At 37.0% G+C, this 16,530-nt stretch overlaps 1 protein-coding gene across 2 annotated transcripts in view; it reads left to right on the forward strand.

Moving 5' to 3' along the window:
• The first annotated feature begins 1,638 nt into the window (after positions 1-1,638).
• The window catches only part of LOC137054798 (ral guanine nucleotide dissociation stimulator-like 1), a 20,312-nt gene continuing 5,420 nt past the window's right edge, over positions 1,639-16,530 (forward strand). The window contains exons 1-13 of one of the 2 annotated variants that reach the window (XM_067429035.1): positions 1,639-1,954; positions 6,005-6,279; positions 6,898-6,942; positions 7,250-7,419; positions 8,673-8,815; positions 8,897-9,118; positions 9,513-9,616; positions 9,784-9,868; positions 12,082-12,153; positions 12,246-12,332; positions 13,419-13,451; positions 13,819-13,940; positions 15,667-15,759. In XM_067429035.1, the coding sequence (XP_067285136.1) occupies positions 1,931-1,954; positions 6,005-6,279; positions 6,898-6,942; positions 7,250-7,419; positions 8,673-8,815; positions 8,897-9,118; positions 9,513-9,616; positions 9,784-9,868; positions 12,082-12,153; positions 12,246-12,332; positions 13,419-13,451; positions 13,819-13,940; positions 15,667-15,759 (1,475 nt within the window). In that variant the 5' untranslated portion in view covers positions 1,639-1,930. The remainder of the gene's footprint in view (positions 1,955-6,004; positions 6,280-6,897; positions 6,943-7,249; positions 7,420-8,672; positions 8,816-8,896; positions 9,119-9,512; positions 9,617-9,783; positions 9,869-12,081; positions 12,154-12,245; positions 12,333-13,418; positions 13,452-13,818; positions 13,941-15,666; positions 15,760-16,530) is intronic. The other variant, XM_067429036.1, reaches the window with a different exon arrangement.

The following is a 16,530-nucleotide window of genomic DNA, read 5'->3' on the forward strand; positions in this document are numbered from 1 at the left end:
ATATCAAAAATAACCACTTTAACTAATGATAATTTAATTGTTAATATCAAAAAATCCTTTCCTGTCAATGATTCAAACGTCAAAACGTCTTGTCTTAACTATGGCAACTTACAGTTCATGCCAACTTTAAAATTACAGTTGCTATTAGGCCTGTCTTATCTATATAACCAGAAAATGAAAATGGTTTCTAATATTTTACCATTAAGTAGGCTACAGTCGCATATTGGGGAAGTTGGAAACTATAAAATCATATTCTCATAAGGAAGTTTTGTTGCACTACAAATAACCATGGAGTTAAAAAATCATCCTAGGTTACACTGTTTTCAAAGTGACTGATTTCCCTCAACAATACAGAAGCACCGCTCCGCTCCCATAGTGACGTGTGTGTGTGCTTCTCCATGATACCCACATCTCCAGGGACTGGTTTCAGTTTTATATAGCTCATACACTTTTAAAGTTCAGTCCACAGCTCAGATTTCAAGTTATTGTTTATTAACAGAATATAGGTGTTATGTGTGCGCAGCGAAAATTGACATCATCAGGTTTTCTGGCCTTAGCTTCTAACTAGCTATCAATTTCACATGTCCTAATTACTAGCCTATATTCTCACCTAATTTACCTTCTTACTTCTGAGATACAATATAATTTGAGTTTGGAGAGTGACACCTGTTTTAATGAAGCACACACGTCTCTACCAGAGTGAAAAATAATAATTGGAAAGCAGCAGTTGGATCAGATGCTCAGCATTGACGACAGTAACCACGTCACACAAATCACGCTGTGCACCAACCAGAAGAGCTCTACCCTAGGGCGGTTCATTCTGATCTCGAGCCCTGTAGTTTATGAGGATGGAGGAAGTAATTCAAATATAAGACTGACTGTCAGAGCCTTTATAATAGTTGACACAGAGTAGCCTACAAATCAAAGTGTTATGAACATCTCACTATATATATATATATATATGTATGTATGTGTATATATATATATATATATATATATATATATAGTAACCATGTCACACAAATCATGTTTTTTCCCATTACCAAAATATGCCAATAGGAAATGCCAATTATTATTGATAAAATGGCATAAATAGTGATATTCATTTATTTAGCTTATTTTTTTTTTTTAAGTCATTGACCTTTTTATGAGGATAGGTTTTGTTCAGGTCATAATGAAATAGCTCTAGATTCATAAAAATAAAAACAACTTATTATTTATTATAGCTTCTTTTGCTTTAAGATCACTATCAGACTGAAGGCTGACAAAACGTATTTCAAAGTAAAGGTTATTCATATAAATTCATTTTACATATTTACATACCACAAATATAACCGTCGTGTTTTCTCTAAAACATATTTAAGAGAGTTTACTGTGTCTGTGAGTTAACGGCACCAAAGTGTCACGAGGAAGGAAGATCAACAGATGCGACTCGAAACTTTCAGTAAAAAACAAACTATTTTGATTCGACTTCGAATTATTTCGAAAATCAATTTAAAGGCATCAGTGTTTAATATAATGGCGTTCTAGTTTTGTGGCGTCGCTTACAGTGTAGACTTCCTTCTTTAACACCTCCCACTTGATGCCCTTATGAGCGAGCGCAGGTGAAACGACACACAGCAGTGCGATCAGTCTGGCTCAAAGGAAGGATGTTTTACCATGATATGAATTTTAGATAGGCGTTTCTGAAGTTAGAGGGGAATATAAGCTAATAGTCGTTTTTTTTTAAATATCTATGATCATCGCTTATTATTAAAAACAAAACACAAAAAAATGTATATGCAGCTGCAAGATGCTATATTAAGCGTCCAATGCAACTCTTTAATTTCTTAGCGAATTCTGTTCTCTATAGTGTGTTTTTTAATAGATAAACTTGAATGGTTATTCATAAGGATGGAAAGGATTCTATCGTAAAAGCATCCTCGTAGAAATGGGAAAATGGGAGTTGACAATGGTAAGGTGATGAATTATTTATTTCTGAAGTCTGTGTTAAATGAAAAGTAGCCTAGTTTACAGTCGTACATAATGAAACTGTGTTATGATTCGAGTTGTGTGAGTTGAATGTAATGTGTTGCTGTGCCCAGAATGCTCTCTAAATAGAGTAACAGATCGTGTTCAGAAAATGTGCTGTCCCAGCACCTGACAGATATACATCAGTGCTGACAGACGAGGCCATTCAATGTGGGTCAGAAAGAGAGAGAGGGGCTGGATGTTACTGGGTTAAAATAAATGGTCATGAATCATAGAAATACAATAGGAGAGAACGGGGCAAGTTGTCACGATGGCTATATATTAGTTTATATCAAATGTGCATTGGGTTTGAAATATCTGTTCAAAACTAAATCATTTTTGTAATTTTATATTTTTGTAATGCTGTAAATCCAAGTTATTATTTTGCAATTAATTCATTACCATGTCTGGCAAAACAGCTATTTATTTATTTAGACCATAGTACAATTTAAATGCATAAATGTTTCATATAGGTAAATAAAAATAATAAGGAAGCATATGTCCACAGAAATATGCAGTAGGCCTACATAAAATAAAAAAACATAAATATGATTAAGTAAATTTATGATTAATTTATGTAAAAAAAGTTTTTTTTTTCTCATTTACTTTGACTCCTAAAAATAATTTATCCAATTGCAACTTAATTTTTTAAGTTGTGCGAGATTAAGCTTGTTCATTTAGGTCAGTTTAATATTATATCATTTAAATCTAAATTAATTGTACAGCAAAACTGATTATACTTTAAAAATAAAAGTCAGCATCTATTTATTTTTATAGAGTATATACTTAAGTTTTCCATTTTATTTCTATCACATTTGTCTTATTGTGCTAAATAATTAGCTTATGATGTACCTTCTGAACCAACTAATCTACAACAGCCACCAGTTTGTGTGTCATGTGCCTGTGTTTTGTCTGCTGTGAGATTTGGGCCGGTGAATGTTGGCAACAGACATTAAGCCAAAGTAAATGACCTAGTCAGCAGCACTTCCAGGGCAGCTTTTGTTGAATAGCTTGTTTTATTTGGGGGGAAATATGCTTATGTGCTACTGACAGCAGAAATATGAAACTGAGTGTTTGTTGGGCGTAATATGAAAAAATAGTGATTCATGTCCAGAAATGAGATGTAACCTATTTCCTTGTCATTGAATAATAGCCAATGTATCTCGTGTTTCCTTCTATCAGATGGAAAATGGCCATGACCTGGTGTGATCAAGTAAAAAATGTTATGAATGTGTCTCAGTAACTACTAATGTGTAGTTTAGATGAGATCTAAAGCTGAAAGAGCAACCAGAATGGGATTGAAGTAGGACACGATTTTAAAAATGGCTTAAAAAGGTTTAAAAATGTAAGCATGTATAGATTTTCAGAAACCGTATCATAGTGCATGTCTTATTATGCAGCTTTAATGATATGTTCTGAATATATAATGATATGTTTTTTTGTCCCAGGTGCATGTCCTTTGAACTGAAGTGCTCTGCCTGTGAGCTATGGACAGGTTTTCATTACCTGTGTTGTTTGTTAACTGGAATAAATCAAAAGACACTTAATTTTGCTTATTAATCAGGACAGACTCATGTTATATTTAGAAATGGATATTATAAATTACAATAGCTGTAGTTATTAGTGATTGCTGGGGCAAAAAGCCACTGCTCTAAAACAAGAGTTTGAACTTTCCTGACCATCCAGAACACCCTAGTGACCATCGTAGAACTCCATAGCAACACCCTGGCAACCGACGACAATAGCATCATGCTGGAGAATTTTTCATACACACTTTACATAGCAACCATGCATAAACGCCCTAGCAAATGCATAGCAACACTCTGACAACCCGCAACATAATCATGCTTGTGCATGTTCATACACTCTTCACATATCAACTACCCAGAAAATACATAGCAACACCCTTGCAACCTGCAATACAAAAGCATCATGCTTGTGCATTTTCATACACTTTTGACATAGTAACCGCATAGCAACACCCTGGCAACCTGCTACGCAGAAGCATCATGCTTGTGCATTATCATACACTCTTAGCATATCAACCACTCAGAAACTGCATAGCAACACCCTGGTAACATCAACACAACAGCATCATGCTTGTGCATTTTCATTCATTCTTCACATTGTAACCACCCAGAAATGCCCTAGCAACTGCATAGCAACAACCTGGCAACCCTCAACACAGTAACATCATGCATGCGCATTTCCACACGTTCTTCACACAGCAACCACCCAGAAAATGCATAGCAACACTCTGGCAAACCGCAACACAGAAGCATCATGGTTTTGCATTTTCATACACTCTTTACATAGCAACTGTATAGCAACACCCTGGCAACCTGCAACACAGAAGCATCATGCTTTTGGATTTTCATACACTCTTTACATAGCAACTGCATAGCAACACCCTGGCAACCTGCAACACAGAAGCATCATGCTTTTGGATTTTCATACACTCTTTACATAGCAACTGTATAGCAACACCCTGGCAACCTGCAACACAGAAGCATCATGCTTTTGGATTTTCATACACTCTTCACATATCAAACACACAGAAACGGCATAGCAACACCCCGGCAATCTGTTACATAATATCATTATACTTATGCATTTTCACACACCCTTCACATTAAACGCCCTAGCAACTGCATAGCAACACTTTGGCATCCTGCAACACAATAGCATCAAGCTGGTGCATTTCCATACATTCTTCACATATCAAACACACATAAACTGCATAGCAACACCCTGGCAACCCGTAACATATCATCACACTTATGCATTTTCATACACTCTTCACATAACAACCACCCAGAAACACCCTAGCAACTGCAGAGAAGCATGCTTTTCTTTAGTTTTTTTCTCACTTTAAGCACGATTCATCCACCTGAAGCTTTGGATTTGAACAGTAGTCTCTTGTTTTGCTTGCTTGTGTTTTCACATCTGCTGCTCTCCTCTTGTTTATCCTTTTAACTCGTCAATAATGGGCTGTAATGGATAGTCTTAGTGTCATACCTGCTTCTAATAGTAGTTTACAGTCAACACACAACCTATACTCAGCAAGAGAAGTAATCCTGACTCAAAATTTCTCAGGTGTGCTGGTGTGGACTTGCCCTAATGTTATAGTGACATCAGCTTCTAGTCAGCCAAATGAAGCTTGTAATAATGACTCTTTGTCCTCATATCTGTGGTTTGCAAATCCATGCTGCTTTTAGCTGACAGGTCAGTCACAGTGTTGTTTTACAAACAGTGCATTATGGGTAGGGTTTTTGGTGAAAAGGGTGCATAGTATTTGATTTAGAATATGGCTCACCCATTTAGTTGCTGTTATAGTTTCTTTACTTGACTTGACATTTATAATATTACATTTTTATATGTATATGAATTTATAAGGGAGTGTACACTGTTCTAAAGTTTGGGGTCAGTAAGATAAAAAAAAAGAAAGAAATTAATACTTGCATTCAGAAAGGATGTATTAAAATAATCAAAAGTGACAGTATATCATGTTTCAAAATATTTATATTTAAATAAATATTGTTCTTTTGAACTTTATATTCATCAAATAATCCGTGAAAAAAGTATTGTGGTTTCCAAAAATTTAAAGCTGCATTTTCTGAACGATGATGTGAGACTGAAGACGCTGAAGACTGGAGTATGATGATGAAAATTCAGCTATGATCACAGGAATAAATTACATAAGAAAACATTTGATTATTTTGGATATTAATATTTTACGATATTATTAGCCTATTATTATTGCACGATATTATTATTATTATTATTATTATTATTATTATTATTATTATTATTTCAAAAGCATTTTATAATTCTTATCAACCCCTAAACATTTGAATTGTGTATATTTTAGGTTGTGAACTGTGCGTGTGTGCGTGTGTCCGCGTGTGTCCGCGTGTGTGTACGTGTGTGTGTGTGTGTGTGTGTGTGAATAATACAAGGATTATTAATAATGTCTTCTGTATCGTTGGTGAAGGAGCCTGTTCAGGAGTGGGGTGAGGAGCATGAAGACGGGGCGGTGTTTGGGATAACCCTGCGCAGAGAGCCGGTCCAGCAGTCAGCCGAGCCCACGGAGGCTTTCGTTCAGTACCGCACATGTAAAGTGCGCAGGTTAAAAGCGGCCACGCTGGATAGGCTGGTCTCTCACCTTCTGGACCCCTGCTGTCAGGAGCAAGACTACAGCAGGATATTGCTCTCCACGTATCGCACCTTTACCAGCTCCAACAAGCTCATCGAGATGCTCTTCCACAGGTGTGAGTTTAGATATGCATATGGAAATATGTGTTTGACCGGGTGTATTTGGCAGTCTGTTGTTTCTTTACGTCATTAATTCATATAGTGCGTTTCCTCAAACTCAAAAATTACTACTAGTCTCTGCATGGGGATGGGGTAATTTAATATCCTTCTTTATGAGAAACCTTGCATATATTAATTAGGCACTTTTTAATGATATATTTCACACTGGGTTGAATCTTGCATCTAAAGGCATTACTTTTACCCTTATTCCCCTCCAGAGTTTTTAAAACGAAGTTACCAGCCAAGGTACTTTATTAAACCAGCATAATGCGTGTCAACAAACTCTTTAATCTAAATATAATTTTCTGAAAACAAGTCTTAATCTTATGCAGTTTTGCTTCTGTAGTAAATGCAACCTCTTTTTTGTAAGGATATTTAGGTATTTTTTTAACTGTAAAACCATACTAATAAGGAAAGGCTATATGCAGTTTTGCGTCAGTCATTCTTGAATGTGTAAAATGAAATGGTGTGTCTTTTATAGCTAATGTCTATTATAATACTGTTTTGTCAATAAGGTTTCATCACAAGACAATATATGTATAGCATTTGTAACCTTTTCATCTTTTCTAATAGGGACAATTTTGCATCTGCGCTTGACAGCACCAATTACCCTGACAGGTAAAAATATATGCTGACAATAAGATGTTTGACATACTTTTTTATGTATAGTAGACCTTGATCAAAACATTTCTCTCTACGGAGATGTTTTTTATCCAACCAATAGCAGATGGAGGTAGCAAATTATTTTTGAAATTACACTCTAAAGCAGCTCTAAAAAACACAATAGTGCCATTATTCAGCTGAAGTGTGGATTTAATTAAACTTTGAACATGTCTGTTCATTTCATTGAGTTTCTGTCATACAATTTTCAAAATACAGCTTCAATATTTAATTTGTTTTACCCTATTTCCTAATTCCCTCAAAGCTCATTGTGGGCTTTGCTTCAGCTGTGGTTGGACGAATACAGTGATGATTTCAGGGAGCCTCCCATGCACTCTTCCCTGCGTCTCATGTGCTTACAGCTGAGAGGACGCCCCACTCTCTTCCCCCTGGCTAAACGCTATGAAGCGCTCCTGAAGAAATTCCAGGCTGAAGGTCTTTGTTGGATTATATTTTGTTGTTGTGCACATACAGTGGAGCAAAAACGTATTTAGTCAGCCACCAATTGTGCAAGTTCTTTCACTTAAAAAGATGAGACAGGCCTATAATTTTTATCATAGGTACACTTCAACTATGAGAGACAGAATGAGAAAAGTAATCCAGAAAATCACATTGTTAGATTTTTAAAGAATTTATTTGCAAATTATGAAGGGAATTAAATTGGTCACCTACAAAAAAGCAAGATTTCTGGCTCTCACAGACCTGTAATTTCATCTTTAAGGGGCTCCTGTGCCCAGGCCCGTCTGAAGTTTGCTAGAGAGCATTTGTATGATCCAGAAGAGAATTAGGAGAATGTCATATGGTCAGATGAAACCAAAATATAACATTTTGGTAAAAACTCAACTTGTCATGTTTGAAGGGTAAATAATGCTGAGTTGCAGCATATCTACTGTGACACATTGAGGTGGAAAATCATGCTTTGGGTATGTTTTTCTGCAAAAGGAACAGGGCAACTTATCCGTGTAAAGGAAAGAATGAATGTGGCCATGTATCATGAGATTTAGAGTAAAAACCTCCTTCCAAGGGCATTGAAGATAAAACGTGGCTGGGTCTTTCAGCATGACAATGATCTCAAACACACTGCCTGGGCAACAAAGTAGTGGCTTCATGAGAAGCATTTCAAGGCCCTGAGGTGGCCTAGCCAGTCTCCAGATCTCAACCCCATAGAACATCTTTGGAGAGAGTTGAAAATTCGTGTTGACCAGGGACAGCCCCCAAACATCACTTCTCTAAAGAGGAGATCTGCATGAAGGAATGGGCCAAATTACCAGCAACAGTGTGTATAAACCTTGTGGCGACTTACAGTCAACGTTTGACCTCTGTCATTGCCAACAAAGGGTATATAACAAAGTATTGAGATTAACTTTTGTTATTGACCAAATACTTAATTTTCACCATCATTTGAAAATAAATTCTTTAAAAATCAGATGAAAATCAGATATGATTTTCTGTGTTTTTTTTCTCATTCTGTCTCTAATGTTTGAAGTGTAGCTATGGTGAAGGCCTCTTATCTTTTTAAGTGGGAGAACACAATTTGTGGCTGACTAAATACTTTTTTGCCCCACTGTAATTTTAAGCTTTTATTTATCGTTGTAGGCTAAAAAAGGGTGTATTAACATGTAACATTTAGCCTCTTGGATAAGTGAAGTCAACTTCAATTTAACCTTTTCTATCTTTTGCACCTCTAGATGTTGTGACAGATTGTCCAGTTGATCATATGGAAGAACCAGCCTTGAATAGGGAGGCGAAAGAGGATGAGTCAGATAACCTTGCAGATTTCATGGATTTCTCCATCACAGATGTTGCAGAACAGCTTACCCGTATGGATACTGTGAGTGCCTGTGTTTCATTGCTTGCTTTCATATGGTCGTGTAGACAGTCATCTTGTAATGTTGGTGTTCCTGTTCTGTAGGACTTGTTCATGAAGGTGGTCCCTTTTCAATGTCTGGGCTGTGTGTGGTCTCAACGAGACAAGAAGGAAAACCTCTCACCCACTATTTGGCCCACCATCACCCAGTTCAATGCAGTCACCAACTGGGTCATCACTTCTCTGCTTCATCCCTCGTCTTCTAACTCATGCTCTGCAACCACACAAAGAGCCAAAGTCATAGAAAAATGGGTTCAGGTTGCACAGGTAAGCCCTTTTCACAGATGGATGGAGGATCCAATGTTCTTCAGTGTTTTAAAGTCATTCTCGTGCTATCCATGTAGGATTATTTAGTTTCTTTTTAAAGTGCCCCTGTTATATAAATATTTTATAGAGCAGAATAGATTTTTGGAAAGGAGGGGTTTAGATTGAATCCTTTATCAAACCATTCTAGACACTGTGAGAAAAGAGGTGATGCTGCAATATATATTATGAGAAAATGAAAGCATTTTTTAACCTTGGGTGCATGCAAATCTATTGTAGGAGACCGCTAAAATAAAAGTAGAAACTTTTAAAATAGTATAATAGGGGTACTTTAAGACTTCTGCAAAGATCATATAAAAAAAAAATATTAAAGAAAGACTTGTTTCTTTTCACGCAGGGGTGCAGAGACCTGAAGAACTTCTCTTCTCTTAAGGCCATTTTATCTGCCCTTCAGTCCAACCCTATCTACAGACTAAGGAAGACCTGGTCTGCTGTGAGCAGGTGCAGATACGCCCTACAAATGTTTTATGGTCACTATATAGTCTCACACAGCTGGTTTTGTTGTCTATATGTCTACCAGCAAGTACTTTGTAGAAAAGCCTGAGACATTGGTGGAAAATTATGGTTAAGCCATATTTCATTGTAAATCTCTGTTTCTGTATTTCCAGAGAGGCTGTGTCTGTCTTTGAAAACCTGTGCAAAACGTTTCCTGATGAGAACTGTGTTCTTACCAGCCGAGAAATCTTTGTGGATGTAAGTCATGAATATATATATTTATTTTTCAATTATTTCAATTACCAAAACAAGTTTAATCGACAATAAAAACACTGTAAAATATTTTCTGTTGAAGATATTGTTAGTGTTGATGTTTTTTTAATAATGAAAATTCTTTAAATCAACCTAGAATTGTTTTTTTTTTTTTTATCTGGATTTTAAGTCACTTGATCTAGCAAGATGTGAAGTTTATTTAGTGTTCTTTGTCATTTCAAGTGGAACACGTTTGATCTCATCTTTGGAGTTCTTTTCTCTCTTATTCCACTTATGATATTATAAACTGAGACACGTGTTGTTTGTCTAAACTGTCTTCTCTGTGTGCTGGGATTGTAAGAGCAATGATCTCTGTGTATTATTTCACTTCTGATGAAGGAGAAAACCAGGGGCTCAGTTTAATCTTGGATGTGTATTTATCCACAAGATTTTATCAGAATGAGAATCTTCAGAACATATTTACAAACATATTCTGCCAAGGACTGAATTGCCATTTGCTAAAGCACTGACACTTTTGATCAATTGAGTGCATCCCTGCTGAATGAAAAACAAAAAACAATCTTACTTGGCTGAAATTTTAGAACGGTAGTGCAATCTACAGTCCCTGACAAAAGTCTTGTCGCTTATCTATTTTGTAGAAATTCCTGATATTAACCTGACTTTTAATTAATTCATTGGTGTTAGAAATAGCTCATATGAAAAGCTAAAACCCTCCCAAATGATGTTTAATGCACTGAAATAAATAATTTTCACAGAAGAAATATTTATCATTTAATCCAGACAGAAAGGTCAAATTTTGGCAAGACAAAAGTTTTGTCGCCTATACAGAAATGTAACAAATTTACTGCAAATACAAAAATATGTCAGCAATTCAAGTTGTGGCGCTGTGAGATCCAGATTTAATATCTTGTATGACTTCCATGAGCTTGAAGGACTGAATCCATGCGGTTTGGCAAGGATTCATACAATTTATTGATGAAGTCATCAGGAATAGCTAAGAAAGCAGTCTTGCATGCCTCCCAGAGTTCATCAATATTCTTTGGTTTCGTCTTCCATGCGTCCTCTTTCATCCTACCCCACATATGCTCAATGATGTTCATGTCCGGTGACTGGGCTGGCCAATCCTGGAGCATCTTGATCTTCTTCACCTTGAGGAACTTTGATGTGGAGATGAAAGTATGCGATGGAGCACCGTCCTGCTGCAGAATGTGGCCTCTTTTATGGTTGGGAATATAAGAGGTAGCTAAGATTTCTTGGTATTTTAGACTATTGATGTTGCCTTCTACCCTGCAGATCTCTCGCACACCCCCATACTGGATGTAACCCCAGACCATGATTTATCCGCCACCAAACTTCACTGTTTTCTGGGTGAATCTCGGATCCATTCTGGCTCCAGTAGGTCTCCTGCAATATTTGCGGCAACTGTGGTGTAATTCAACAGAAGATTAATATGAAAATCCACCTTCTGCCACTTTTCCTGCGTCCATCCTTTTAGCAGGCTGTGGGCCTTGGCAAATGCCACACGGTTTTTCAGCTCTGCTGAAAGTTCTGAGCTCTGCTGCAGTGGAAAATGGGCTGGCCCTGGATTTTCGAGCCAACAAACGGTCCTTTCGAGCAGTTGTCTTGTGGGGTCTGCCTGACCTGGGCTTGTCAAAAACGTCTCCAGTCTCTTCAAATCTTTTTTTTTTTATCCTCTGTACTTGACGCTGAGACACATTGAAGGTGTCTGCCACATCAGCAGTGGATCTGGTCTTCAGCCTCTTGATAATCAAAACTTTAGTCTCAGGGTGAATCTTAGGCATGTTTGCAGAGGTCTAGTTGCAGTTGATGTGAAGGTCTAGCGTACTGGGGTTCTTTTTATACACACTTGAGACCTAATTGATCCAATATTAGTCACAGGGGAAGCTCATATGACAAGGCGACAACACTTATGTCTTTGCAAAAATTGACTCAATGGGCTTTACCAAGCTGTGAATATTAGAATACTTTTTGAAAGTTTAGTTTTTCACTGAAACATTATCACAAAAGCTGGTGGGATTAAAATGAGCCATTTCTTGTAAAAATATCTTGATTAGAAATATATTTCAGCGGCACTTTAGGTCATTGACTATTTTACCCAGTATATGTATGTGCTATGTACCTTTATGATTATTAGAGTGTCACTTGTTATCTTGACTACATGTTGTTTTATATTTTAGGATGGGAGTCAAGATGGCATGGATAACAATACCACAAAAACACCCAAAAGATGCCCTCTAACAAAACAGATGGTAAATATGACAGATGTCACACTTTTTTATATTTAATAATCAATGTTTTACAGTGATGCTGTTCAAGTGATTAATAGAGTGATTACTTCCAGATCTCATTTGGAGGAACAGTTCCATACCTGGGTACATACCTTACAGCTCTGACCATGCTGGACACTGCCCTGCCAGACACTGTGGAGGTGAGGTTGGAATCATGTTTGTTTAGGAATGACCGAGTACTTGCCTTTATTAGTGGTGCTCATACTATAACATTTTGTTAATCTAGCAACACCCCAGCAACCACAACCTAGCAGAGTGTAGGCAAAAAACATCAGAAGACCCTATGCTAGCAGTCACATAATTGTGCACCAAAATCACACAGAACACCCTAGCCACAACCTTGCAGCCACTCAGAAACATCCTAGTGACCACCCAGAATACCCTAGCAGCACCATAGCAAAAACTAGCAACGGCCTAGCAACACTCAGAATACCCTAGCAGCCACCTAATCATGCAACAAAATCACACAAACACCCTAGTGACTACATTGCATCAGTCAGAAATGTTCTAGTGATTAACCAGAAGACCCAAGCAATCACCTAGCAGCACCCTAGTAACACCCTAGCAACACTCATAAAACTCCAGCAAAGAATGTTAAAAACACTCAGAACACTCTAGCAGCCGCATAACTGTGTGCTAAAATCACACAGGTGTTCACACAGCAGAACCTAAGCTAGTACCTTGCAGCCATTTAGAAATGCTCTAATGACCATCCAGAACACTGTAGCAAAACTATAGCAACAACCTAACAACCCAGAATACCCTAGCAAAGAATGAGCTAAAACACTCATTATAGTAACCACATCATTTTGTGCTAAAATCACACAGCGCCTTGTAACTATACCTTGCAGGCACTTAGGGAGGTCCTAGTGACCATCCGGAACACCTTAGCAACAACCTAGCAATGCCCTGGCAACAATCAGAATACCCTAGTAGAGAATTTGACAAAATCCACTAGCAACTAACTTGAATAACTGTGCTTAAAACCACTAAGAACATCATAGTAGCTGCATTACAATATGCACAAAAATTATGCACAAAAACCTATCAATGCTTAAATGAGCAACCTGAACACCCTAACAACCACATTGCAACCATTTAAAACCCCTTAGGAGACACCTAGCAATCCTCTTTTTTTCCTGATCAGTTTTTCATTTGGTTTCACATGCAGAGTTGTCATAATGTTTACATTTGATTTATATCTGCACGTACTTTATTATCAACAGGGTGGCCTCATTAATTTTGAAAAGAGGAGACGGGTGAGTCTTTCTGTTTGTTTATCTTCTCAACTGTCTAATTAAATGTATCCAAAGTAGTCTTTGTCCAGATCTTGTTGTTCTAGATTTGGTAATGGCCCAGCAGAGCCCATTCTGAATAGACATGAAGACCTCTTTAAAGCTTTGGTTTGACGCTGGCGCTGTAGAGACAGAGTTTTATGTTTAACGAGCACTCTTCTTCTGAAGGCAGACTGATATTAATCTCATGACTTATTATTTGTGTGGGGTGTTACATAACAGTCATGGTAACAGTCTTTGGCTTTCTTCCCTCAGCTTCTTTTTAATCTCCTGCTCAGTATTTTGGTTCTTTGCCCCTCATTTCTTGGGAATCACTCCCACTGTTTTCCAGGAGTTTGAGATTTTAAGGCAGATCCGTCAGATGCAGGCCTCGTGTTCTCAGTATGTTTTACCCCGTCATCCTCAGATCGCCGCCTGGCTGCAGAGTCAGAAACTGCTTTTGGATCAAGAGAGGTGAGACTCCAACACCTGAATCCTCTGAACTGATTCATGATAGATTTATATAAAATTAATATTAATCTCAATGTCGAATTTTTTTTTTTTTTTTTTTTTTTTTTTTTTTTTTTTTGAAAGCAAAAATGAAAACAACAGACAATTGATAAACAACTGTGATAATTGTGTTGTACCCATATAATAATATATAAATAATATAAAAACACAAATTATTTTTTAATTTAAGTAATAAAATAAAATAAAGGCAACAATTTACAATAAGGGCTAATTTGTTAACATTAGTTAATGTATTAACTAACCTGAACTAACATGAATAGCAATGAGCAATACATTTGTTAAAGTATTTTTTTTGTTGTCTGGCAATCACCAGACCAAACTCAATTTCAAATTGAAAATTGGTCTGGGGAGTCTGCTCTGTATTTTCTATTGCACTAGAGGCTTGATAAATGAGCATTATTTGAATAACTCTGTACGCAATCAGATAGTCCTTCAACCAATCAGAGCACAAGAGGCGTGATCAACGAATGTTATTTAATAATAGTCAAGCTTGTTTGTTCATTTTAGTTTACAGTGCATTAAATAATGTTAACAAATACAAAATTTGATTTTAATATGTATTAGTAAATGTTATAAATAACATTAAGTAAGATTAATATTATTGTAGATGGCTATAAAAAAAAAACTAAAAAAAAACTTGTGTACTGTGCTAATTAATTGAGATTTCTTACAGCTCTTACAGGTTGTTGGCCTTGTTTGTTTCGTTGCTTCCATTGCTCTCCCCTTTTTTTTAAGTCGCTTTGGATAAAAGCGTCTGCTAAATGATTAAATGTAAATGTTAATAAATGCTGTAGAAGTGCAGTTCATTTTTAGTTTATGTTAACTAAAGTTGTTAACTAAGGTAATTGTAAAGTGTTACCAATAAAATACATCCAAGTGTATCCAAGTGTTTTACAGCCTAAAGTTTGACAAAGACCCTTTTGTAACTTTAAAGGGTTAGTTCACCCAAAAATGAAATTTATGTCATTAATGACACACCCTAATGTTGTCCCACACCCGTAAGACCTCCGTTCATCTTCAGGACACAGTTTAAGATATTTTATATTTTAGTCCCAGAGCATATGCAGACTATGCCCACTGTACTGTCCATGTCCAGAAAGGGAATAAAAACATGATCAGAGTAGTCCATATGTCACATCAGTTGGTTAACTAGAATCTCTTGAAGCATCCAAAATACATTTTGGTCCAAAAATAACAAAAACTGCGACTTTATTCAGTATTGTCTTCTCTTCCGCGTTTGTTTTCAAACCTCAAATAAAGAGTCAAACGGCTATGAATCAGTGAATCGATCAATGATTTGGATCACCAATGTCTCGTGATTTCAGCAGTTTGGATCACGTATCAAACTGCCAAACTGTTGAAATCACATGACGTTGGCGATCCAAACGTGGAGTGAAATGACATTAGGGTGAGTCATTAATGACATCAATTTCATTTTTGGGTAAACTAACCCTTTAAAGATATGGAGGACGAACTAGACATGGTGGAGGAATCAGGAAGACGAGGGAAAAGCCTCGGACGTGTTCTGTCTGCAACTGGAAAGAGACTAGAGATGAAAGGAGAGAGTCACATTTTAGAGCCAGTTTCAACAATCAGTTTTCCCCCTGATTTCTTTCATGACATTACTTCCTTTTCATTTTAATTGTGCTTGTTGTGTCTATTTCCTCAGCTATGAACTTTCTAGACAGCTGGAGTCTCCTCATGACACTTCTCCTTCTAACAGCGGCTGGAGTCACCGGGCTCTCACCAAAAAGCTCTCATCGTGAGTATCAGTCTGGTTTAAACGGCATTTTAATTTATGTCAGGGTGCAGATGGGATTTCTTGAGTTTGCTGCAATTGACCCTTCGCTAAGCCACGCCCGAAAACCACCACAGGCCAATTGTGGCTTAGTAACCGTAACTAGGCGCGGAAGGTCTGTCAAGCTTTCGAGTGAGGGAAACATGCCGATGCGAACTTATACGTATGGATTGTGCAAATCTTATACCTATCCTAAAAGTTTGGACGGAGGGTGTATTTTCTTTCGATCCCCAAACGTAAAACTCAAGGTAAGAAATGACAGGCGTGACTCAAACAGTGTGTGAGGCCCCATTCACAACTAACATTAAATGTCTACAGGATTAACAAAAACACCTATGTTTGCTTCAAAGAACTGAAAATACATTTGGTTTTTGATTGATGCTAATTATTACACATGATGCAGTATATAGACTATAAAAAGGACTGTCTTAGGTTTATTTATTAGTTTTGTATCGTAGTATGTTTGTTAGATTTATAATTATTTGATTCTTTTCTAATTTCACTTACCCTGCTGTGGGAACATAAGTTACATATGGGGCACAGCTGATTGCAATTTTAATTCAGTTATTCTTTAATCGGTTGCATAGTATGTCACAGATATATCCTGCGAATGCATACTGCAGTCCCTTTTTTCTTGTTCTCTCAGATATTTCACCTGTTTGCCAAAAATGTCTGACACCGGCGCATACATACTGTAATAGATGTGCCAGGCACGAAAGCTTGACAGGCGTAGCA

Source organism: Pseudorasbora parva, chromosome 2 (assembly GCF_024679245.1).
Source record: "Pseudorasbora parva isolate DD20220531a chromosome 2, ASM2467924v1, whole genome shotgun sequence".
In the NCBI taxonomy this organism is placed as follows: Eukaryota; Metazoa; Chordata; class Actinopteri; order Cypriniformes; family Gobionidae; genus Pseudorasbora; species Pseudorasbora parva.